The sequence below is a fragment of the Canis lupus genome, chromosome 20, assembly GCF_003254725.2.
Source record: "Canis lupus dingo isolate Sandy chromosome 20, ASM325472v2, whole genome shotgun sequence".
Lineage (NCBI taxonomy): Eukaryota > Metazoa > Chordata > Mammalia > Carnivora > Canidae > Canis > Canis lupus.
This window is the reverse complement of record NC_064262.1, coordinates 32,682,486-32,708,267: the sequence shown is the minus strand read 5'-3', so window position 1 is coordinate 32,708,267 and position 25,782 is coordinate 32,682,486. Positions and strand designations below refer to the sequence as shown.

Sequence of the window (25,782 nt, the reverse complement as noted above, 5' to 3'; positions counted from 1 at the left end):
TGTGAACATAGTTCAGCTTTATGGCTGTTGAGGACTCTGAGAGAGGGGAGGAGGAGCCACATATTTACTGGGAAGGTGGAGGAAAGGATTTGCCAATAGATGTAGGTAGAAATGTTGCAGAAACGACAACCTTGGGTTTGAGGGAGAAATCCCTCAAAGATGGCTCTAACATTTTCAGCTTGGGGTCTAGAATGGGGAGGGGGAGAGGTAGCAGAAAGCACGAGATGGGGGGAGAGAGGGAGGGAGGGGGAGATGGGGTGTAGATAGGAAGGGAAGTGTGTGGGGAGGGGGAGACAGATGGGGAGATAGTTGAGAGGGGAAGTATGGGCAGGATGCAGAGGGAGAAAGTTAGATATGGGGGAATAGATGGGGAAGTGTGAGGGGGGAGGTAGAGGAGGAGAGAATGAAAGAGAGAGATTTTGTTGATAACATTTGGATTTTGATGACATAGGTAGAGTTTGGAAAGAGGACCCAGGACAGAGGGCCGCAGAGAAGCCAAGAGAGTAGAAGATAAAAACCAGCAGCAGTGAGATTCCTAGAGGATTCCTAGAAGGGGCCTGGGTTTGGCGTGTTCTGTTTAGCTGGGAGTGGACTAGAAAGGAGACATGACCTTGGGCCAGACACTTAGCCTCTTGGCAACAGAGACTTTGCCTGGTTGGATTAGTTTAACTATTAAGGACTTTATCTTATAAATGACTAACTTGTGAGAAGAGCAGAGATGGAAATGGTAACACCCAGTGATGGTGAGATTTGAGGAGAAACTGGCCTCTTAAACCTATAGTTGGGAGTGTCAGCAGAAACAACTTTTTATAGGGAAAAAGCCATAACGATTAGTGAAAAAAAAATTTCAAGACACATTGTATAGTATAATACAAATTTAGGGCAGCAAACACGCATATATATATACACACACACATATATATATATATACACACACACATATATATATATATACACACATATAATCTGATAGATCACATTCTTTGAGTTAACAGATGGTTGTCTCTGGAATTCAACCACCGTTTTTTTTATTGTCTGTATTTCTGAAATTATTTCTTTAAAATTGAAAAGCTCTTTTTATTATGGGAAATTTCAAACATATGCAAAAGTAGGGATACTAGTCTTATGCGTTCTCGTGTATACCCATGATCGAATGGCACTGGTAAGCATATTGGAACTCTTCCCGTCAAGTATTCTGAAGCATATTCTAATATTGCATACTTTCACTCTGGAGTAGTTCTGTGTGGATCTTTAACAGATGAGGATTTAATTTAGAGCCCAGAGGAATATGCCAACCCAAGCCTGTACCTCTCTCCTCAGATAGCAAAGCCATCGTGGATGGGAACCTGAAGCTCATCTTGGGCCTGGTGTGGACACTGATCCTCCACTACTCGATCTCCATGCCCGTGTGGGAGGATGAAGGGGATGACGATGCCAAGAAGCAGACACCAAAGCAGAGGCTGCTGGGATGGATTCAGAACAAGATCCCCTACTTGCCCATCACCAACTTTAACCAGAACTGGCAAGATGGCAAGGCTCTGGGAGCCTTAGTAGACAGCTGTGCTCCAGGTGAGTGTCTGGGGCTGCCTGAGCCATCTCCTTACGATGGGGTTTTATGAGCCCTAAGCCTCTTGGGCTTTCCACTAGGAAAGCTGGGTTTGCTGGAATTGGTGTCTTCTCCTGGTTTTAGCCCATTGTAAGAACAGAGGGAACTTAGAATAGCTCTGTTTACCTTCTAGGTGTATCCATTGACTTTTCGAGCATTGAACTCAGTTGTTTACCCAAATTCCCAATGAAGCCCATAGCTCTTGGAGCAGGCTTTGGTTTAGCTTTCAGACTCGAAAGTCCTGCTTCTTCCCACAGTTGGTGCCTGGTTTCCCATTGACTTCAGCAGAAACACGTGACCCTGTTCTTTGACTTGGCATGAAAATCTAAAAACTTCCATTGAGCGGAAAGTACCCATTTTTATCAACCACTGGGTTGACTGTATATGGCTTCCTCCACCCTTTTTTTTCCTGCACTGCTATGAAATAGTGTTTGGTCAGGATCCAGTTGGAGGTTTTTCCACCCTTTTGTGAGTGGTTGAGTGTACATCAAGGTAGTAATTATCCTCACTGGAGGGTTTAGATTGATGGGTAGAGTTTGCTGGTACATGCTCAGTAGAAAAACCAGAGCCTGTATTTATATGCACCCCCAAAATAGTTTCTAATAAAAAATTGACTCTAATAATCATATTTTCCATTTATAGATATTCTGTATAGCTGGTCACGTTAGTTTTTAGTAAACTAATGGTTCTCAACATGCTGCAAGCAGAACTGACTTGTCTGATTGGATAGGAAGGAGGATAGGAGGACTGACTTCAGGCCTCATTCTTCCCTGAGAGCCTATAAGCTGATGTTAGCCAGAACTAACTCAGAGTTCAGCATTAGTTAATTTCCTGACATTTTCTTCCTTGCTTCCACGCACAGACACATTTTAAGATATCTCTTTACCAGTTTAAACTTGTGGATATGTACTTCAGTCTTATACTTCTTCTGCTGATGAAGTTTTATTTATTTATTTGTTTTTAAAGATTTATTTATTTATTCATGAGAGACACAAACTGAGAGAGAGGCAGAGACATAGGCAAAGAGAGAAGCAGGCTCCTTACAGGGAGCCCAATGTGGGACTCGATCCCGGATCTCAGGATCATGATCCCAGGTGCCCAACTGCTATGCCACGCAGGTGTCCCTGCTGATGAAGGTTTTAAAGATGATTCTAGGTTTGGGCTCTGGGGCATGTGGACTTTTTTTTTTTTTAAGATTATTTTATTTATTCATGAGAGAGAGGCAGAGACATAGGCAGAGGGAGAAGCAAGCTCCATGCAGGGAACCCAATGTGGGACTTGATCCTGGCAGTCTGGGTCACACCCTGAGCCAAAGGCAGGTGCCCAACCACTGATCCACCCAGGTATCCCCGCACGTGGATTTTTGAATTCTGCAGATGCTAGCATATTCTTTTTAGATGTATCTAGGAGTGAGATTGTGATATTGTGACTTATAAGGAGAAATATATATTTCGGTTTTTGTCCCTTTCCTGGCGCAGAGCTCCAAAAACCCTTGGAATTTTGTGAATGACAAGGGCCATGATAATGATTCCTTTCAACCAGACCTGAGTTTTTGTTAATAAGATAACTTTTGGACCACCCCTCAGCATGGAGGTGGGGCCAGGGGAACCAACCAAGTGCTTAGAGAGTTGGAACCTTTAGCCCCACCTCTTGACCTTCAGGGAGGGGGCAGGGGCTAGAGGTTGAGTTAATCACTAATGGCCAGTGATTTAACCAGTCATGCCTCCCTCACATAACGAAGCCTCTGTAAAATTTCTTGAACTACAAATTTTGGGGAGTTTTTGGATTAGTAAACATGTGGAGGTACAAGGAGGGTAGCACGTCTGGAAAGGGGATAGAGGCTCCATACCCCTTCTCTTATACTTTGCCCTGTGCATCTCTTTCAGCTTGTTGTTCTTGAATTGTATCCTTTTATAATAAATCAGTAATCTAGCAATTAAACTGTTTTCCTGAGTTCTGTGAGCCACTCTAGTAAGTGAATTGAGGAAAAGTTTGGGAACCTCCAACTTACAGCAGTCGGCATCTGAAGTGGAGCAAGGGGGCAGGCAGTCTTACAGGATTTAACCCTTCATCTGTGGGATCTGACACTATCTCCACATAGGTAATGTTAGATTTGAGTTAAATTGTAGGATATGCAGCTGGTGTGGCTCCTATACATTTGGTGACCAAAGCAGAAGTATGAAGGTGGTAGGAGGAAAAAAAATCTGCAAAAAGGCACTAGGCCCAAATAGTTTTACAGGCTTTATTTATTTATACCACACCTTCAAGGAATGGATAATCTCTATGTTAATGCAAGAGAATGACAGCCTGAAGAAGTCTCAGCTTAGTCTCAGAATACTGGCATACTCATATCTGTGTTACTTTTTGCCCTTAAGATATATAATTGACTATGATTTTTGGAAGAAATTGTTTTCTGAATTAAGATACCAAAGGGGTTTAATTTAAGCACATGACTTCCTTTAATCTCTTCAGTCAGCTAATACTTACAGAATCTTTTGTGTTATATTAACAGGTCTGTGCCCAGACTGGGAATCATGGGATCCACGAAAGCCTGTGGACAATGCACGGGAGGCTATGCAGCAAGCAGATGACTGGCTGGGTGTTCCACAGGTATATATATGAGCAATACAATGAGTCTATTTCCATCTTCCAGCTTGTTCTGGCACCCTGTGGGTACCCTTTGGGTCTGGCAGGCAGTCTGACCTCCTCAGCATCCGCCTTCAAAGAGTATTGCCTCTGGCATGCTCCCATCTTCCTCAGTTTACCCATAATAATAGGTTCTTATTTCTTAGGGGCTTGCAGATCATTCAAAAATCTTCACATCGCTCTTTGTCACATGTGGCAAAATTTTCTATTGTTTTTGCTCCAAAAATTTTAAAGACTATCTTGGGACACCAAACTGCAAATGTAGATCTTAATGACTAGGTTGAACTGTAAGAAATAGCCAATATTTGGCCACTTTTTACATATTTTAAAAGTCTTTTAAAAATCCAATATCTTACGGAAAGTCCCTTAGAACTTCTTAAAAAATTTTAAACCAGGATAACCTACCATTTTGGAAATTGTGGAAGAATTTGTATTGCCCATAATCCTATCACAGGAATATAACAAGGGAACTTGGAAATTGGGTAACCTTTGGATACCATCAGCTGTAGCCACATTGCATAGCTGAGATCCTGTCTTCTAAGGTTTTCCAGGGATGCTAAAGAACTCCCTCAGACCCTGTGCCTGAAGCCCCGGTCAAGAGCAGTTGTAGGTAGCCAGTGCCATGGATGGATGGCCTTACCACAGGTTACATTATGGTCTAAGTTGGTGTTCAGAGCTGAGTTCAGTTTATTTTGTAATAGGATCCCTTGGGAGGTAGAAAAGCTCAACTGTGGGCAGCCTGGGTGGCTCAGTGGTTTAGCGCCGCCTGCAGTCCAGGGTGTGATCCCGGAGACCTGGGATCAAGTCCCACGTTGGGCTCCCTGCATGGAGCTTGCTTTTCCCTTTAAAAAAACAAAAAACAAAACAAAACAAAAAACAAAAAAAAAACTCACCTGTGTTTCTTTGGTTTGGTTTTAACATCATGTCTCTGCTTCATGACCTATTTCTTCGCTCTTCCACCCTCAGTAAGTGGTGTGGTATGTTTTTCTTCTCCTCTTAAACTGAAAACCATCTCCTTTGCATGTTCATGTGATGTTGGCACTGTATAGTTGTTGAAGGAGCTGCCTGGAAGAAATATCAAATCAACTCACATCCTACATTTTATGGAATGAATGAAGGCAACTATTCAAACCCAAGTAGCTATTTTGTTGCTGCAGGCTCATTATCAGAATGTTTTCTGGTGTGTAGGTGTTTGTGTGTGTGTGTGTGTGTGTGTGTGTGTGTGTGTGTGTGTGTGTCTAACTGAGGGGTGAGGGAAGCTGGGTATATATGTTGTTCATCTGCATTTGGCTAACCTGGTTCATGAGACCGAGCCTTCTGTTGGGTCTGAGGAGTAGCACCTTAGCAGCTCAGCACCCTTGTTGGGGGCAGAGGGATTTTTTGTACTGTTTAGGACTGGGTCAAGTAGTGGACTGGAGGCTCTGATGACTTCAAGGGGGGCACCTGTCTGGTAGGGGCATAATCTTGCTCCTAGGCTACATATCAGGAGACCTTTATTTCTTCCCTATTTTTTAAACAGCTCATAATATATTAAAACCCATTTTAGTCAGCTTAGGCTACTATATAACAAAGTACCATAGACTGGCTGGTGTAAACAACAGAAGTTATTTCTTTTTTTTTTTTTTTTTAAGATTTTATTTATTCATTCATGAGAGACACACAGAGAGAGAGAGAGAGAGAGAGAGAGAGAGAGAGAGGCAGAGACACAGGCAGAGGGAGAAGCAGGCTCCATGCAGGGAACCTGACGTGGGACTCGATCCTGGGTCCCCAGGATCATGCCCTGGGCTGAAGGCAGCACTAAACCGCTGAGCCACCCAGGCTGCCCCCCAGAAGTTATTTCTTATATCTAGAAGCTGGAAGTCAAAGAGCAAGGTGTCAGTGGATTCAGTGCTTGGCGGGGGCCCTCTCTGTGACTCACAGACAACTGGCTTCTTGCTGTGTCCTCACATGGCAGACAGAGAGACAGAGAAGTCTCGTCTTTCCTCCCCGTCTTATGAGGGCACTAATCCTATCCTCATACCCTCATCTCAACCTACTTACCTCTCAAAGTCCGCACCTGCTAACACCATCACACTGGCTCTTAGGCTTTAGCATATGAATTTTGGGAGGATACAAACATTCATGCTGTATTAAGACCGCATATCTAATATGTCGCTGTGTTGTCTCTTTGTTTTTATTACTATTTTTTATTAGTAGCAGAGTCAATAGAGATGCAGGCAATTTATATGCTTCTTGGTAATATGCTCCAATCCCATGTACACTTATTTTTTCTTCCTCCTCAGTTGATGTAGCTTACCCCTTCTGGAAAGTTTCCCTTGGTGGGGGTGGGCAGGTGGGGTGGTAGGTGGGCCTCTTTTTCAAGAGTGGATATGTACCTCTGGAAATCACATATAGAATTGTCGGGGGGGGGGTCCTCAGCTTGCAAAAGGAAGAGTGACACCTCTAAAAGATAAAAACACTGATGTTGACATGTTATTTTAATTTAATGTAATGAGTTTGGCTCAATTTCTTTAATTTGTAGTGTTTGGCTTAAGAGACATTTGGAAATCTTTAGCAATTACAAGTGATATGTTCTGGATATTCACCTACCATGCTGTTATTCTAGGTCATCACTCCTGAAGAAATTATTCATCCAGATGTGGACGAGCACTCGGTGATGACTTACCTGTCCCAGTTCCCCAAAGCCAAGCTCAAGCCTGGGGCTCCTCTCAAACCCAAACTCAACCCAAAGAAAGCCAGGGCCTATGGCCGAGGTAAGCACTGGTCTTGCTGTGTCAGGCTTGTTCTCAGTTCTTAGACATGATTATGTGGCTCCACGAAAAAGGTTCTTAGCATCAAGAATTATAGGCTTGATCCTTTCAGGCACTCCAGGCCTCCTTTGTAAGATGTTTTTACCTAAAGGTCCATTTGTTTGTGACCAACATTTCTGCTCCATGAATCTAGGCTGTAGGAGATGCTGCTGCTTTAACGTGATGGAGAACGATGAGTTTGTTGCATTGTGATTTTAGTGCAGTAACCCTGGGATGAAGAGAAGACTATTGTTCCCATTTTTCAGATGAAGAATCAGAAGCCTGATTCACTAGAGGTGGGGGTGTCCACCCCAAATCACCAGTCAGCGATGGGGGTAGAACAGGAGCCTGGGTCATCTGGCTGGTGATTCATTTCTCCTTTGGTCCTGCTCATACTGCTTCAGATTTCCAGATGAGGAGGGAGCTATTGTGACCCCTAGATACTTCCTCACTGAGACATCCTGTTTATGATCACCAAGGCAGCTGCAGGACAGTGTTCTGCTCAGAATGTTATGGTGGGTTGAAGGCATTTTGAGGCATTTGATGTTATGATTGGCACCTAACTTCAAGCACACCAGCTTTTTAAGAACAATTGCATTTCAGCCCAGTGTGGTTTCTGGTAAAGATTAGGACAGTGAGATACAATTTATTCCCTTTTTTATGAAGAAGGGAAAGTGCATTATATTTCTTAATTTTTATAATTACAGTTGGGATAACATTTAGACACAAAATATCTTGTATATCCTCTGTTAGAATCTACAGTTCTAACCATTCTAACATAATAGTTTTTTCTAGCCCTTCTTATGTATTATGTGTATGTGTGTGTGAGGTTGTTGAATTCTTTGAAAATCAACTGCAGGCATTGTGATAGTTCACTCAATACATCAGTAGGCCTCTCTTGAAAACAGCATCATTCTCTTGTATAACAACGATATTCATGATCACACATAAAAAGATTAACAATATCATATCAGCTAATATTCAGTTTACATGAAAATTTCCCTATTCTAAAAAAAAAAGAAAATTTCCCTATTCTAAAATTATCTTTCATATTTTTTGTTGTTTTATAAACCAAGATCTGACCAAGATTGCCTTACTACAGGGGCACCTGGGTAGCTCAGTTGGTTAAGCATCTGATTCTTGGTTTCAGCCCAGGTCATGATCTTGAAGTTGTGGGATTGAGCCCCACACTGGACTGTGTTCAGTGCGGAGTCTGCATCATATTCTCTCTCCCTTTCACTCTGTCTCTTAAATAAATAAAATCTTAAAAAAAAAAAAAAAGATTCACTTATGGTATTTGGTGTTTCTTTAGACTCTTTTCATCTAGAATAATTTCTGTGAAAAAAATTTTTTTCCTTAAAGATTAATTTATGTATTTTTAGAGGAGGTGGGGAGGGGCAGAAGGAGAGGATGAGAGAGAGTCTGAAGCAGACTCCACATTGAGCATAGAGCCCGATATGGGGCCCAATCCCGTGACCCTGAGATCATGACCTGAGCCGAAACTGAGAGTCAGATCCTTAACCACCTGCACTACCCAGGTGACACCCCCCCCCTCCATTTTTTAAAAATAATATTGACTTTCTGAAGAGTTCAGAGCACTTGTCTTGTAACAGGATATCCTATACACTCATTCCCTTTGAAGGTAGCGCTTCCCTACATGGTGTTAGCTTAGTCTTAAGATGACACAGAACTAGAGCAGTGGTGTTGGGTGTGGTTCTCAATCTTAATAGTCAGGTTCTTCTCATCTGTCTTTTCAGCATGATTTAGAACAGCAAAGAGGGCCTGCCTAATAGATCTGGAACAAAGCCACTTGCCATTTGAGGTTCCTTTTGGCATCGAGGTTGGGTCCATGCAATCATTTGTATGTATAGGGACTGGGGACTTTGTTTCAAGCCCTCCCCAGATGTGCACTCACTCATAAGTTGGCATGTCCATGCTTGCTTTGAAGGTGCCTTCTCTACGCTATAAACCAAATTTTAAGCAATGATGGCTAGAATAAGGAATCTTTGGTGTTTCAAGGTTATGCTTCCTTAATGGCAAAAAAGCTTCAAACAGCCAAATAAGTCTCTGGTTGACAAAATTGGTCAAGTGGATTCAATCTAATCAGAGCATAAAATGCTTGTTTGCAGTCACCTTATCACTGGCTGTCCAGCTTCCCCATTGTTAATGTGAAACGGTTTCCTTTCACGCTGCTGTTTTCTAGAAAGTGACTATTTGCTACGGTCAGGAATGTGGCTAGTCATTGCCATTTCCTTCATCTGCTTTTTTTTTTTTTTTTTTAAGATTTTATTTTTAAGTAATCTCTACACCCCAAAATGGGGCCTGAACTGAAAACCCCGAGATCAAGAGTCACATATCCTGCTGATTGAGCCAGCTAGGTGCCCTTCATCTGCTTTTTATTAAGTGTTGTGTCCTTGTGGAGAAAACACACCTTAAAAAATATATATACATGTTATATGTATGTACATATACTTTTTTTTTGTTGTGGTAAAATATGCATAACACAACATTCCCTATTGTAACCATTTTAAAATGGACCATTTAATGGTATTAAGTACATTCACGTGGCATACAGCCATCACCACTGTCCATCTCCAGAACATTTTTATCTTCCCAAACTGAAACTATAATCCCATTAAACTATAGCTCCCCTCCCCACCCCCAGCCCTTGGCAACCACCTTTCTATTCTCTCTCTATGAATTTGCCTATTCTAGGTACCTCATGTAAGTGGAATCATACAATATTTGTACTTCTGTGTCTGACCAGCTTCACTTAGTATAATGTTTTCAGCATTCATCCATGTTCTGGCATGTGTCAGAATTTTGTTCCTTTTTAAAGCTGAATAATACTTCACCCTATGTATATACTACATTTTGCTCATCCATTCTTCCCATCAATGGGTATTTGAATTGCTTCCATCTTTTAGCTCCTGTGAATAATGCTGCTGTGAACATATGAGTATGCAAGTATCTGAGTTTCTGTTTTGAATATTTTGCTAGAAGTGAAATTGCTGGGTCATACAATAATTCTGTATCTGTTTCTCTCTCTCTCTCTTTGGAGACAGTGAGGTGAGGGGGAATAGTGTGGGGGAAGAAGGGGAATGGCAAAGGGAGAGAGAGAATCTTAAGCAGGCTCCATGTCCAGCTTAGAACCTGATGTGGGGCCTGATCTCACGACCCTAAGATCATCACCTAAGCCAAAATCAAGAGTCGGATGCTTAACTACCTGAACCATCCAGGCACCTCTTTTTTCTTTTTAAGTAGGAGGACCAAGTGTCATTTTAGGCAACAGGGCCACACGTGAGGCCACATGGGTAAAGGGCCTCTTAAGATACTATCTTTGTCCTGTGATGAACCCAAGGGCAGGGGCAGTTTTCTCTCTCTCTCTTTTGTGGCCACATTGCTTCATTTTTGCCAACTGAACCAAAGGATAGAGAACATCCCATCCTCTAGTTTTACAAGGGTTGAGAGGTTTCTTTAATTTTATCTTTTGGACGTTGGCCAGAATTCAGTTAGCAGCTGGGTGGCACTTGCAGATCCACTCACTGAGACCCATTCACTGAAAGGATAGAGGGCTGGAGTGAGGTAAACTCACAGCTACAAGTAGATCTTTGTGGTGGGCTTGCTTGCAGGGCTGGGTATGTTGAAAGCATGCATCCATGAGCTAAGCAGAAACCTTTCCTAAAACCTATGTTCTGTGTGAAGCATTCACTGCAGAGCAAGCCGTAAGCACCCTTCATTGTGAGGAGTTGTGAGGAATAGGACTTCACAGGGTGGGCTCTGGTCTCTCTCTCTCCCAGCCAACCATGGTGAGCCCAGGTGGACAAGCCCAACCCAACCCTGGATAAGCTGCAGAGTCAATTATTTCTCAGGCTGTTGGAGTCAGGTGGAGTGGGTGTTTGTGAATATTTTAAGTGCATGTTTAAATCTATTTGTTACATGACCTGATCATTGCATAAATTTTAAGCAGAAGGAAAATATGATACATAAAAATAGAAAACCCTGTTTTCCAACTGCCAATCCCATTCCCTCTTTCAAAGTCCAAGGTACTTTTTGCCAGCTTTTTTTCTGTGCTGACAGGAGTTCCCAGCTATGTAGTTTTTTCAATTTGCAATTCTTACTTGGCAATGTGTGAATGTTATCTTATTATATAGCAATCTACCACCAATTCTTCTAATGTTAAATTATTTATTAGAAAACAAATACAAATACAGAGTACAGTAACAAGTGACCCAGTGTCTTCAGCAGTCTAATGGCAAGGGAAAAACAAGATAGAGAGAAATATAGAAATTGAGACTTACAAGACTTAGTAACCAGTTGTAATATGGGAACCTTATTGGATCCTATTAAACTGACTTAAAAAGTATGACGCTCATGAGATAGTTGGAAATTTGAACACTGAATATTTTTTTGATGTGGATATTCTAGAAATATCTCTTAAAGATACATAGTGAATGTTTGTGGATTAAAGATATGAGGTCCAGGAGCACCTGCGTGGCTCAGTTGGTTGACCGACCAACTCTTGGTTATGGCTCAGGTCATGTTCTCAGGGTCATGAGATCAAGCCCTAGGTCAGGCTCCATGCTCAGCAGGGAATCTGCTTGAGATTCTCTCCCTTTTCCCCTGCCCCTCTGTGAGGTCTAGGATTTATATCAAAGTAATATAGGAGGAGGGGAGAGGTAGGAATGAAGATGTAAAACAAAACTGGCTGTGAGTTGTTGCATTGAGGTAATAGGTATCTAGGGATTCAGTAGACAGCTCTCTGTGTCTGTATAAATTTGTAATTCTCCATCATAAACTTCGTATTAAAAAGATTTTATTTAAAAAAAAAGATTTTATTTATTAGAGAGAGAGAGCAGAAATGAGAGTGAGAGAGAGAGAGAGAGCATCAAGTGAGAAATGATACCTTACCCATAAGGAAGAAATAGGATGGCAGATTTCTCTTCAAAAACCATGGAGGCAGACGTGGCACTTTTTCGAGTGCTGAAAGAAAAGAAAAAAAAAAAAGAATTGTCAGCTCAGATTCTTGTATCCAGGGATAGTATACTCCCTTTAGGAATGAAGAAAAAAGACATTCTTGGATGAAAAAACTAAAAGAATTTGTGGCCACATTTACCCTAAAAGGATGACTAAAAGAAATTCTCTAGACAGAAGGGGAACAAAGAAAGAAGGAATCTTTCAATTATAGGGAGAAAGAACATGCTATAAAAAAATATATATATATATATATGTGTGTGTGTGTGTGTGTGTGTGTGTGTGTGTAACAATAGACTTTTCACAAAAAACACGAACTACCAAAACTCAACTAAGATGAAATAGATAACCCAAGTGGCCCTGTAACCATTAAAGAAATCAGTTATAACTTAAAGCTCTTGGAAAAGAAATCTCCAGGCCCAGATGGTTTTACTGGGGAATTTTACCAAACATTTAGAGAAGAATTATTACCAATTCTACACAGTCTCTTCCAGAAAATATGAAGAAGGAACACTTTCCAATTCATTTTATTTTATTTTTTAAATTTTTTCCAGTTCATTTTATGAAGCTATTGTTGCTCTAATAACAAAATCAGACAAAGATAATACCAAAAAAGAAAGTAAAGATCAATATCCCTCGTGAATATAGATATGAAAGTGTAGGGGCACCTGGCTGGCTCAGTCATTAGAGCATGCTACTCTTGATCTCAGGGTTGTAAGTTTGAGCCCCATGTTGGGTGTAGAGATTATTTTAAAATAAAATCTTTAAGGGGTGCCTGGGTGGCTCAGTTGGTTAAGCATCTGCCGTTGGCTCAGGTCATGCTCTCAGGGTCCTGGAATCAAGCCCTGCACCAGACTTTGCTCAGTGGGAAGCCTGCTTTTCTTCCCTCTGCAGCTCCCCCTTCTTGTTCTCTCTCTCTCTGTCAAATAAATAAATAAAATCTTTTAAAACATTGGTGAAAACAATCTACTGCCTTAACAGGCTAAAGAAGGAAAATCACATAATCACATCCATTGATACAGAAAAGGCATTTGACAAAATTCAACCATATTAAGAACTCAGAAAAAGGGGACTAGAGGAGAACTTCTTCAGTTTGATAAAGGGTACCATCCACAACAAGTTTACCTAACATGATTATTTTTTAAAAATATTTTATTTATTTATTCATGATAGAGAAAGAGAGAGGCAGAGACACAGACAGGGAGAAGCAGGCTCCATGCAGGGAGCCCGATGTGGGACTCGATCCCCGGACTTCAGGATCATATCCTGGGCCGAAGGCAAGTGCTAAACCGCTGAGCCACCCAGGGATTCCCTACCTAACATAATTAATGGTGAAAGACTGGATGTGCCCCCTAAGATTGGGAATAAGACAAGGATATCCACTCTCACTACCATTTCATTCAACATCACGATGCAAGTTTTAACAAGTATGGTGAGGCAAGAGAAGAAAATAAAAGATACATATTGAAAAGTAAGAAATAAATCTGTCCCTCTTTGCAGATGACTTGATTGTCTGTGTAGGAATTCCTGAAAATCTGCAACAAAAGAAAACAAAAAGCCCAAAACTCTTCTTGAATAAGTGAATTCAACAAGGTCTCAGGATATAAGATCAGCATGCCAAAATCAGTTGTACTTATGTTAAAATGTATGTCGTCTAGGTTTCATACAATGGACATAAGGACGTTAAAATAAAAAAAATCATACTGTTTAAATATCATACCATTTATAGTTACTCAAAAATTTGAGAAATAGATGTAAATGTAATAAAACGTGTTAAGATTTTTATGCTGGAAACTACAAAAAAAACACACTAATGAAGAAATCAAAGATCTACATAAATGGAGAGACATACTGTTTTTATGAATTGAAAAAGTCAAAGAGTAAAAATGTCAGTTCTCCCCAAATTGTTATATAGGTTTAACACAATTTCTATCAAAATCCCAGCAAGATTCTTTATAGATACAGAAAAGATTATTATTTGAAGTGTATATGGCAAGGCAAAGGAACTATAGTAGGGAAGTGATTGTGAAAAGGAAGAAAAATGTGGGATGAGTCAATGTACTTGATTTCAGGACTTATGAAGGTATAGAAATGAATATACCACCATGTGATATTGGTGGAAGGAAAGACACATGAATCAATGGAACAGAATCCAGATCCCAGAAAGAGATTTACATAAATATGCAAACTGATTATTGACATAGGTACAAAAGCAATTCAATGGGGGAAAGAGCCTTTTCTACACATGGTTCCAGAGCAATTGGGCATCCATAGGCCAAGAAAAAAAGAACCTCAGCCTGAGTTTCACACCTTATAGAAAAACTAACTCAAAGTGAACCATATCTAACTATGAAACTTCCAGATAATCAACAGCAACATAGAAGAGAATCTTTGGGATCTAGGATGAGGCCAGGAGTTGTTAGATTTGACCCCAAAAGCATGATCTGTGAAAGGAAAAATATAATAAGTTGGACTTCACCAAAATTAAGAACATAAAAAATTTCACGAAACATGGTCTGTGCCTTGGCATGGCACACAAGGATTGGACTGTGCTGTTGAGGGCTTTCTCACAGTGAAGGCACACTCCTGGATCACCCTGCTCTCCTGCAAGACAAGTGCCCTTAACCTCCACCCTGTAAGCCACCTGGATACCATCTCAAACAAAATTCAGAATGCTGCTGAGACAATGGTTGGATTTTACTCTTAAGAACTTTTTAAAGCAATTTAAAACTTTTCTCAGTTAAGAGGATGAAAAGACAAGCTTAAGACTGGGAGAAAATATTTGAGAGCCACATATCCAACAAAGAACTAGTATCTAGAATATATAAGGAACACTCAAAACTCAGTAGGTAAAAAATATCCAATTAGAAAATAGGCAGTAGGGATCCCTGGGTGGCTCAGCAGTTTGGCGCCTGCCTTTGGCCCAGGGCGCGATCCTGGGGTTCCGGAATCAAATTCCGCGTCAGGCTCCCGGCATGGAGCCTGCTTCTCCCTCTGCCTGTGTCTCTGCCTCTCTCTCCCTTTCTCTGTGTCTATCATAAATGAATAAATCTTAAAAAAAAAAAAAAAAGAAAATAGGCAATAGATGTGAACAGACATTTCACTGAAGAGGGTATATAAATGGTAAAGAAGCACATGAAAAGATATTCAGTATCTTTGGCCATATGAGAAATGCAAATTAAAATCACTACATATCTATCAGAATGGCTAAAATAGAAAATAGTGGTAATGCCAGATGCTGGCAAAGATGCAGAGAAAGCAGATCCAGATCACTCATCCATTGCTGGTGGGGATGTAAAATGGTACAGCTACTCTAGAACACAGTTGGACAGTTTCTTAAAAAGAACTAAGTATGCAGCTACCATACAACCCAGCAATTGCACTCCTTGGCATTTATCCCAGAGGAATGAAATCTTACGTTCATACATAACCCTGTACACTAATGTTCATAGCAGCTTTATCAGTAATAGACAACTGGAAACCATCCAGATGTCCTTCAGTGGGTGAATGGTTAAACACGTGGTAGTACATTCATATCCTGGAATATGCAATAAAAGAACAAGTATTGATAGAGTCATCAACCTGGTTGGGTCTATAGAAGATCATGCTTAGCCATGCAACCTCAAAAGATTGTGTAATGTGTGATTTCATTTATAGAACATTCTAGAAATGATAAAATTACAGAGATAGAGAACAGATTAGGGGTTGTTGGGGTAAGAGGAGGGTGGGGCAGGGAGGGAGTGCATATGGTTATAAGAGGGCAGCAGGAGTGATTCCCATGGGGATGGAAATGTCCTGGATCTTGACTGTGTCAAGCCCAGGATCCTTGTGATACTATACTAGGGTTTTGTAAAATGTAACCATTTGGGGACCTGGATAAAGGGTATTATTTCTTTTACCTGCATGTGACTATCTCAAATTAATTTGCTCAGTCATCTCAAAGTAAATAGTTTAATTTAAAAGTATTGATCAAATGCCATTTTTAAACATTTCAAGTAATACAAAATGGCCTTTAATGAAAAATGAGCTGTTTCCCACACCTCATTCCTCCTCCTCCCATGTCCCCTCCCTCAGGGCAAATCCCACTGGTACTTACTAAATCATTTTCCATAGTTGTATAGACTTCTCACTGAACTGCTCTGAATATTTCAGAATCAGGTATCGCTTAAATAACAAGGACAGAAGTACTTGGGTGGCTCAGTCCGTTAAGCGTCTGACTCTTGATCTCAGCTCAGGTCTTGTGAATTGGAGACTTGTATTGAGCTCCATCCTGGCTATGGAGCCTACTTAAAAAAATAAAATAGAATAGAATAGAAAATATAAATAAAATATAAAATAATAAAATATAATATAAAATAAACAAGGACAAATTCAGGGGTTTTGACCTGTTTGATAATCTTTGTCACAGGCATCCCTGTCTCCCACATGGCAGCTGCAGGGCTGAGTCCCATCTCTCAGTTCCCTAAAGGAAAATGGTGGGTGATGGCTTGTGTCAAGGCCCTGCCTTTTGTAATGTGCTTGTGTAAACCTGACAGGAATCGAGCCTACTGGAAACATGGTGAAGCAGCCGGCCAAGTTCACTGTGGACACCATCAGTGCCGGGCAAGGAGATGTGATGGTGTTTGTTGAGGACCCAGAAGGGAACAAAGAAGAGGTAGGTTGGAAGAGTTTGGGGGGCTTGTGACAGGGCTAAGGACTATATTTCCATTTTCCTCATTAAAGCTCACAAGAAGGGGCACCTGGGTGGCTTAGTGGTTGAGCGTCTGCCTTTGGCTTAGTTCATGATCCCGGGTTCCTGGGATCAAGTCCCACATTGGGAGCCTGCTTCTACCTCTGCCTATGACTCTGCTTCTCTGTGTCTCTCATGAATAAATAAATAAAACCTTTAAAATTAAAAAAAAAATCAGCAAATAAAGCTCACAATCCTCCAAAAGGATCCTGATGCTTAGAGCAGTCAAAGTAATTGCCCAAGGGCTGTGCCTTGAAATGTAATAGAAATTGATACCCAAGGACACAATGTTTAATAAAATAAGGAATACTTTATTTAGCAATTGCTGATGGTCAGAATAACAATGACAATACTGATAGAATACAGCAACAGTACTGAAGCTTTCCTCTCTTCCCAGGCGGGCCATTCTTGGTTCCTCCCTCAGGACCTTTGCCCATGCTGTTCCTTCTACTTATCTTCTTAAGACTGTTTTATTTCTAGTGCTTAGCACCATCCAAAATTCTAAGTTTACTGGCATATTGTCTGTTTCTCCCACTGGGGCAAGGATTGTGCCTGACTTGTTTTATTTTTGGCACCTGACACTGGGCCTGGCATTTCATAAACTCTTAATAATTACTGAGCCAATAAAGTTTTAAATTACTGGCTTTGTGGTCCCTCTCATCTACCGAGTTCCAGCCCTGGGAAGGTGGAGTTATGACTTGGTTATACATTTGTGCTATATGACTTTGTTTCTCTGACTTTAGGCTGCTGCTTTTCTTGGGCATCCTTCAGGAGTGGTGGGGCAGGAAATAGCCAGGACAGGTTCCTGACCTGGCAGCTTGCTGCAGAGCCTTGGCTAGCATGGCATGCTTTTACTCAAACCCAGCACCTTCTCTAACTATTGCTCATTTTCTGTCCTAGGCACAAGTGACCCCTGATAGCGACAAGAACAAGACATACTCTGTGGAGTATCTGCCCAAGGTCACCGGGTTGCACAAAGTAAGATGAAGTGTCATGGCTGTTGCTTGAACTGCTCTTCTGGGTTGCTTTGATATGTGTGTAAGAGGGTATCTTAGGAAGGCTGAATTCTACTAAGTTCTTTGCAATTTAAGATTGTTTTTAACTCTACTTGGGTAACAAATGATTGTAGCTAATGATAGATGCTAAGCTATGGGTTCTTTGTCTTCCATGCTTCCTTAAGTATTCCCCCTTGGGGTGCTCTGGAGGGTCTGTCTGTATTGAAGCATGAGTGTGGAGGGGGCCAGTTGATATAGTTGAGGACAGTGACCCAGTCATGCACCTGTAGAAATGATGGGGGTCTAGTCCCCCCAGGTCCTTTGTCTCAACATCATTTTGAATTCTGTTTGAATGGGTGTCTAGTTGGCCTATATGACAGGGGCCTGAGGAGTCTGAAAGATCCGTAAAAAGTGTGTTTTTCCTTAAAATAGGGCCTTCAACAGCATGTACAGGTCAGTCCCTGTGTACCATGCCAATATTTCGAGACATAGACCATATTTACTACCTTGACCTTTAGTGAATTCACCTGGAATCATGGCTATTGATTTTTCTTATACCGTTAGGACATCCTGAATTTTGGGAAAAAAATCTTGAAGGAAGCATTTATGATGGAATTTATTCTATTCATAGGAAATCCAGCTCTATATTCCTTAAAATTTAAAAGATGAGAACCTACTCAAATTTTAGATGAAAATCAATACTGTATCTCAAATTCATGTATGTGAGAATGATCTTGGTCCTTTGAAAAACATTTTGACTCTAGGTTTGAAATCCTGGAACTGTGCCTTATTTTCTGGGGGTACGGTGGCCCCTTCTACAGATTCAAGTAGAAGCACTGGTTTGCATCCTGTTATAGACGCTACCCATATCTGATCTAAAGCATTTTTAGTTCACTAAAGGCATGATATGTCCCAGGCCCAGTGTGGGATGGAGCCAGGAGGGAGTCCCACTCAGGCACTTAACCAGGGCTTTTGGTTCCAGCCACCTTTGTGTGTATAGTTAGGAGAATGGAAGAGAAGATTGTCATTGCATATGGCTCAATAAAAGGTCTCACTGGTCAGGGAGAAATGATTATATCACATCTGTTTGTCACTCGTAGGTTACAGTCCTCTTTGCAGGACAGCACATCTCCAAGAGCCCATTTGAAGTGAATGTCGACAAGGCACAGGGAGATGCCAGTAAAGTCACTGCAAAAGGCCCAGGCTTGGAAGCTTCCGGGAACATCGCCAATAAACCCACGTACTTTGACATCTATACAGCAGGTATTGTGGATCAGGCTTTCTTCCAGAGCCTGAGATAATCCTCAGGAGACCCAAGGCTTGGGATGCCTGACGTTTTGTCTTTTATGTCAAACCACCACCAATGCCCTTTTTCAAGTGTGTTGGTTATATTTACAGATTTTTCAAAACTAGCTTTTCTTTAAGATCTTACACTCAAATAATCTTCAATTATTTATAATCATGTATATGATTGAAGCTTGGCTTCAATTGTAAATAATCAATTTCTTTAAGCTTTTCTTTAAGATCTTACACTCAAATAATCCTAAATTATTTATAATCATGTATATGATTGAAGCTTGGCTTCAATTGTAAATAATCAATTTCTGTACACATTTCTACCTTGGTTAAAAATTGTTCCAAAGAAACTAAGTTTTAAGAATCATCTACTAGATCAAATTCTATGCCAGGTGCAGGGGTCGGGGAGGAATGATAAGGCTCAATTTAAAAAAAAAAATGTTTTTTATGATACAACTCTTGAAATATCACCTTTCTATTCCATGTAGAAAATTTTAAAAATAGAGAATGGGAGAAAAAGAAAAGTTTATGACCCTCCTCCCCCAAACAGAAAACGGTTTTAGCATCTTGGTATGGACCTTCTGAGTGCCTGTCTTCTTCCATCTGCATTTGCACCTACACTCATCTGCAGTAAGTGTTCTGAGAAGGTGACCTGGGCTCATTGAGTGCTTGTTGTCTTCTAGGTGCTGGTGTGGGTGACATTGGTGTTGAGGTAGAGGACCCCCAGGGGAAGAACACGGTGGAATTGCTGGTGGAAGACAAAGGAAACCAGGTGTACCGATGTGTGTACAAACCACTGCAGCCTGGACCTCACGTGGTGAAGGTCTCCTTTGCTGGGGACACCATTCCCAAGAGTCCCTTCGTTGTGCAGGTTGGGGAAGGTGAGTGCTGGGATGGCCAACTAGATCTGCCTCTGATGTTGAGGCTGATGGTGCACACCAGCCAGGAGAATAGTGGGGACCATGCTGGACCCACTCCCGTTCCCTTTCTGCCAGGGTCCCTTTGGTGGGAAGCAGCTTGCTTTGTCCTCAAGAGAGGACTACTGTCTTTCTGTGAGATGTGCAATAACCTCAGTGCTTCACTTGTATGAACTCATTTCATCCTTCCTGGAACACTCATATGGCAGAGTCATTGTACTCCCTGAGGGATGCCAGATGGAGGCTGTTCACACCGTTGATGTCCGAGGCCGAGGTTAGCAGCTATAGTACTGCCGTGGCCTTCACTGCTTGGCCTTTACTGGCTGCCATGCGCACTTCAGCATGAATGCAGCCAATCATCATGCTGGCCAGCATGTTCCAGGTGCTGGCGTTATCCCTAGTTTGCTGGTGGAGACACCAAGGCTTAGACAACATAGTTTATCGGTGAACACAGACTAGTCATCAGTAGAAGGAGAACCCAGGTCTCTGTCCACCTGTTAACCATGCTGCTAAACCCCTCCTGCAGCCAGAGCTTGCATTTTCCTCTAATGTTAGACTCCTTTTCCTTCTGACTTGGTGATTCTTTTTGTTTTGTTCTCCAACTCTGCTGCCTTTTCTAACCAATACTTGCTTTTCCCTGTTCTATCCTCTGCATCTGCATCTGTAGACCTGAGCTTCCTCTTCTGAATCCTGCCTCTGGGTCAGCCTGGACCCCGAAACTGTTGGCTTCCTAACTGAGAGCAGTGGGCCAAAGGCATCTCACTGGGTAAGGGTTGGTTGAATGGAATTTGTGCCAGTTCTCCTTGCTGCCCACACACAGGTCAGCTGAGCCTATGCTGTTTGTGACCTCAGGACATGACAGTAGGGGTTTCACTATTACTTGTCCCACTAGGCCCCAAACCCACTCTCCACTTATGTTGAGACATGTCTAAAACATTTCAAAATGGTGGAGAATCTGGTGGTTTCCTTCAAACTCTTTAGTTCCATTTAGTGTTTATATGAACTGAGCAGTTGCCCTTTTAATGTTGAACTATTACCCATGTTCAGAATTTCCATGAGTGTTTGGTTGGTTTTTTTTTTTTTTAAGGCACATTAAAACCCTCTGAGGGAAGTCCTGTCATCCTGTTGTGACTTATTTCTGGTATGACCAACTTTTCTCCTTTTGACAAAGAAAAGAAAATAAAACCAACATATTCATAAACAAAACTCTCTTTGACATAATGCAAGAAAGAATTTCTAACAGCTTTCCTGTTCTAAAACTGTCCTCTGACTTCCTCTCACTCATGAACTATGCTTTTCATCTCTTGTGTATCCATCCATCACTTATACTATTTAGTATGTATTTGATAGAGTTTTTCTTTTGACATACTAATTCCTCCACTAGTTAACTGATTTTATATTAAAAAGAATCTTCATTTCACTTTAACAATGGAAAACCAATGTCACTTGTGACAAAATGTGGCCATAAACATGTTCATCCATGAACCACCTAAAATTAACTCCTCGAGTGTGGGTCTCTCTCTTCCAAAGCAGTTGTTTGCCAAATAGCCAGCTGAGGACACTGCAGTGAGGAGGAACCAGAGGAGGCATTATTTTCTTTCTGTGGAGTAAAGAGTTTTATCCTCTGGAGTCTGTGATCGCACTCCGGCACACAGAGACTTGTTAAATGTGCAATGTTAGATTTGGAAAGGAAAAGCTACTTAATAAACGACATGATATTTTACCCATTGCTCTCTCATTTCTGTACTTAGAAAGGGTTGCCTGTGTTGGCAAAGAATTCCTAGGGTGTGAGAATGCGTGTTTATCAACCGTCTGATGACCCTTATAGAACAGTAGTTTTGTGGACTTCTCATGTAAGAAATTACTAGAAGCTACTTGTATTTAATTTTTAGTCTTCTGACTTTAGGTTTTTAAACTGGATCCAGGGATCCCTAGGTGGCGCAGCGGTTTGGCGCCTGCCTTCGGCCTAGGGCGCGATCCTGGAGACCCGGGATCGAATCCCACATCGGGCTCCCAGTGCATGGAGCCTGCTTCTCCCTCTGCCTGTGTCTCTGCCTCTCTCTCTCTCTCTGTGACTATCATAAATAAATAAAAATTAAAAAAAAAAAAAAAAGAAAGCTTTATAAATAAAAAAAAAATAAATAAACTGGATCCAGAAATCAAATGGAGAGGGGTGTTTATTGCTAATTGTTGCATTGATAGCCACCCACATTCTGATTACCTGGTGACAGCACTAAAATGTTTGTCTGCCTTGGCCAAGGTGGGGTTGAGCTGCTTTCTTTCTGAGCTGTCCTCTGGTTTTCATGCGGAAGACGATCACATTTCGACTTTTAGAGATGGCCAATCCAGAGTTTGGAACACAGTCAGATATTTTCAAGTGCTATGTTTTCCAAGTAGACTTGAGAAAGTTCCGTCTTCTCAATTACTGGGCCCTTGAGTGTGGCAATGAGACTTAACTCTCCTTTACCACTGAGAGGATAAATGCCAGGGTTCAGCGGGTTCCAGGAGCACAGCAAATGCAGGCTGTGCTTCTCCTTCTTTCTTTGCCAAAGTAACTCCCCCACCCCCCCCACCCCCATCCCAGGCCCTCTGTGGTGTGGCTGGACAAAGTTATGTTGTATCCTTATTTGCTAGCCTGGTGTGCTCCCTGAGCAGGACCCCTGGCCTTGGGCAAGTGCTGCAAACTCTCTGTGCAGAGCAAACATTTTCTTGGCAGGTGGCTCCCAGTTACCTTGGCTTGCTTGACTCTAACGAATGAAAGGTTGAATTGATGTCAAAACTGTGTTTGCAGCCTGTAGTCCAAATGCCTGCCGGGCCAGTGGCCGGGGCCTGCAGCCCAAAGGCGTCCGCATCCGGGAGACTGCAGACTTCAAGGTTGATACCAAAGCTGCTGGAAGCGGGGAGCTCAGTGTCACCGTGAAGGGTCCTAGTAAGTGCTCCTTTGTTTCCTCATCTCAGGGGTGACTTCAGCTGGCTTTGCATCCATGGCATATGGATTTCATCCCACAGCCAGTTTTGATGGATCCCAGAGAGCTGTGTCAAAGAGTCGAGGCTGTCTGGGCTCCATGAGGAAAGAGGCCGTGATCAATTAGTTAACGTCTGCCCTGGGTGCAATGGGAACAGTGGTGGTTTGACAGCCTCCCGTATTAAGGCTTCTGGGAATAGAAGAAGCACTGATGTAATGGAGTTTGGGAAGTGCTATCCTTGAAACGACAACCTGAAGTGACTTATTTTTTATTTGAGGAAACGTAGGCTCTAGAGGAAGGGTCTTGCCCAAGGTCACACAGCTTGTAAGCATCTGAGCTGGAATTCAAGCAGTCTCGAAAACCAGTAATTTTCCCACTACAGGTTACATTTTATAGACTATGAAATTATGCCAAGTACCTAATTACTATGATCAGTGCTTATAGAAGGAAAATAAAATTCCCTAAGATTACGTTTTCTTTGTAGATAAAAGCTGTTTGTGGAGGGGTGGGTTGTACTCTGCGACTCTTTCTTCCCCTTTTTGGGAAAGGAGACCGCAGACGCAGGGATGAGCGTCTGCTCTGTCCGTGTTCTCCGCTGCCACAGAGAAGCAGCCCTGCATCTCTGGCTGCCGAGGCTTGGTGGGAATGTGTGCTTCCTCTGCCGGGATTGCTCTCACCCTCTGTATTCTCAACAGGTTGGGGCAGGAGTGTTCAGAGCTCCAGAAAGTTAATATTTGATCCCAGAGCACTGAGCTGTGGGGAGGGCTGGGTTTGAAGGGTGGCTGAGGTTCTAGACTGCCCTGACCTGGAGCCAAGCTGCTCTGGGGCTGCCATAACTGCTGGCTTGTTGCTTTAGAAGCCAAGGAGAAGTTTTTTCTGACCTTTGGATTCTCGCTTGACTAAGTGGCTTTCCCAGCCAAACCTCAGGGCTCAACATAAAACAAGTTCCTACCTGATGGCTCAGTTTGGAGTTTGTGGTACAGCATTTAAAACCTGTCTTCTTGTAGATAGTACTCAGGAGTTTTCTCCCTTTGGTTGTCCAGCTTTAAAAGAGATGTACCAAGACAGTAACCTGAAACGCATGCCAAATACTCATAAGGGTTCAGTCCCTCCTCAGTTTTGTGAGAGGCTAAGACAGCGATCGTTAAGAAAAATTGAGGTATGACTAGATTTGTTTTTACACAGACCCAGGAGGTCAAGGACCCCTCCATCCCCAATAGCTCAGAGAGCCTTCTAAAGCCGGTTTGCTGGAAAGTCTTCATTTCCCCACACTTTGAGGCAGAGATGGGTCTATTTTTAGGCTTGGATGAATCTCAGTTTTTGAGGGTGTCACACTCTGAGGCAGCCCACTTTGGTTCCCTGTGTGGCTTATGTCTTGTGGATATTGCTCTTTCTGTTCTTGTCCTTTGGATTCTTGTTCTCAGCTTGGGATTGCTTTGGAAGGAAGGTGTGCTTTCTTCCCACAGAGGGTCTGGAGGAGCTGGTGAAACAGAAAGGCTTTCTGGATGGAGTCTATGCATTTGAGTATTACCCCAGCACCCCAGGGAAATACAGCATCGCCATCACGTGGGGGGGACACCACATTCCAAAGAGGTGAGTCTCCAGCAAGAGTTGCGTCTTCTCTGGAGGCGTGTTCAGCCTGGGGCAGGCTCACGGTGGTTGCTTCCTGGGCTGTAGGAGGGAAAGAAATCTACTTTGTTGAAAATGTTTTTTTTTTTTTTTTTTCCAGAGCAGCACAGACATTTGGCTTGTTCTCAAAAACAGCAGAAAGTCACTGTGGTTTCAGTTGCCTTGCTTTAAATCAAATGCTGGCGGTTTGGGGCTGACGGGAGGCAGGGAAGCCAGAAGGAGCAGTAATAGAGAGCAAATGGGCTGTGTATCTATACACCCTTATGTAAACTAGGATTCTCTTTCTTTCAATGTGTGCCTCTGTTCAGGAATGCCATGGGGGTAAAATCTGCCATGGTTTACATTAAAATTCTCTACGTGAGCGCAGTCAGGAGCCAAGGGACGCAGTCTACAGCTTTGCCTTGTGGGGATCACAGTTACCCTTCCCTGTTCACATGTTTTCCAGCTCTCCTGGGGGCAACTTTAAATTCTGAATAAATTACATTTACCTTGAGAAATATCTGGGCATTATAGGGTTCTGAGAATCTAAGCAAACTTTTTTTCTTAAATATACTTATTTAAACAATCTACACACCCAGCATGGGCCTCAAACTCACAGCCCCCAAGATCAAGAGCCACATGCTTTACTGACTGAGCCAGCCAGGTGACCCCTCTAAGCAAATTTTTAAAAATTCTTCTATACTAAAGTTAAAGCGCATTCGTTCATATATGAAATAAAGCCTATTCAACCTAGTTTTCTTCTTATAATATGTTTTTTAAAGATTTTATTTATTTATTTTAGAGAGAGAGAGAGCACAAGTGGGAAGGGCAGAGGGGAATGGAGAGAGAGTTTCAAGCAGACTCGACACTGAATGTAAAGCCTGATGTGAGGCTCTGTCCTGGGACCCTGAGATCATAACCTGAGATGAAACCAAGAGTTAGATGCCCAACTGACTGTACCACCCAGGTGCCCCTTGTTCATATAATATAAGCAGGATATAGGAAAGAATGCTCTCTCTTACCTTCCAGAGCTCACAGTCTGGTGAGCCCTACACTCAAAAGGTGAATGATCAAAAGGATGAGTTAGTGTGTTTTGTGTGCCAGTGGTTACCTGAGTGTCCCGTGGCAGCCATAGTACATTATATTGTTGACATAACAATGGCTGTGGGGCCACCTGTGTGGAGGAAGGGCTTGGCTGAACATTAGGACGCCAGGTAGAAGGAGTGGAAAAATATGTGTAAACAGCTTATGGCTAT

The 25,782-nt window shown here is 42.1% G+C and overlaps 1 protein-coding gene and 1 long non-coding RNA gene across 10 annotated transcripts in view; one reads left to right on the top strand and one right to left on the bottom strand.

The window, feature by feature from the left end:
* The window catches only part of FLNB (filamin B), a 138,535-nt gene that overhangs the window by 55,560 nt on the left and 57,193 nt on the right, over window positions 1–25,782 (top strand). For all 8 annotated transcript variants that reach the window (XM_035702623.2, XM_025456319.3, XM_035702622.2 and 5 more), the window contains exons 2-10: window positions 1,321–1,569; window positions 4,119–4,216; window positions 6,858–7,005; window positions 16,551–16,669; window positions 17,645–17,722; window positions 18,840–19,002; window positions 19,719–19,916; window positions 22,744–22,881; window positions 24,385–24,511. In XM_035702623.2, the coding sequence (XP_035558516.1) occupies window positions 1,321–1,569; window positions 4,119–4,216; window positions 6,858–7,005; window positions 16,551–16,669; window positions 17,645–17,722; window positions 18,840–19,002; window positions 19,719–19,916; window positions 22,744–22,881; window positions 24,385–24,511 (1,318 nt within the window). The remainder of the gene's footprint in view (window positions 1–1,320; window positions 1,570–4,118; window positions 4,217–6,857; window positions 7,006–16,550; window positions 16,670–17,644; window positions 17,723–18,839; window positions 19,003–19,718; window positions 19,917–22,743; window positions 22,882–24,384; window positions 24,512–25,782) is intronic.
* Window positions 4,212–25,649, bottom strand: LOC112665966 (uncharacterized). Of its 2 annotated transcripts, none has more exons than XR_003140625.3 (6): window positions 25,549–25,649; window positions 23,871–24,589; window positions 16,112–16,301; window positions 11,953–12,024; window positions 5,146–5,317; window positions 4,212–4,505 (listed from the first exon to the last, which is right to left on the bottom strand). It is a non-coding gene; the product is annotated as an uncharacterized LOC112665966 (long non-coding RNA). The 2 variants fall into 2 exon arrangements; XR_003140624.3 differs by having other exon boundaries at window positions 16,112–16,298.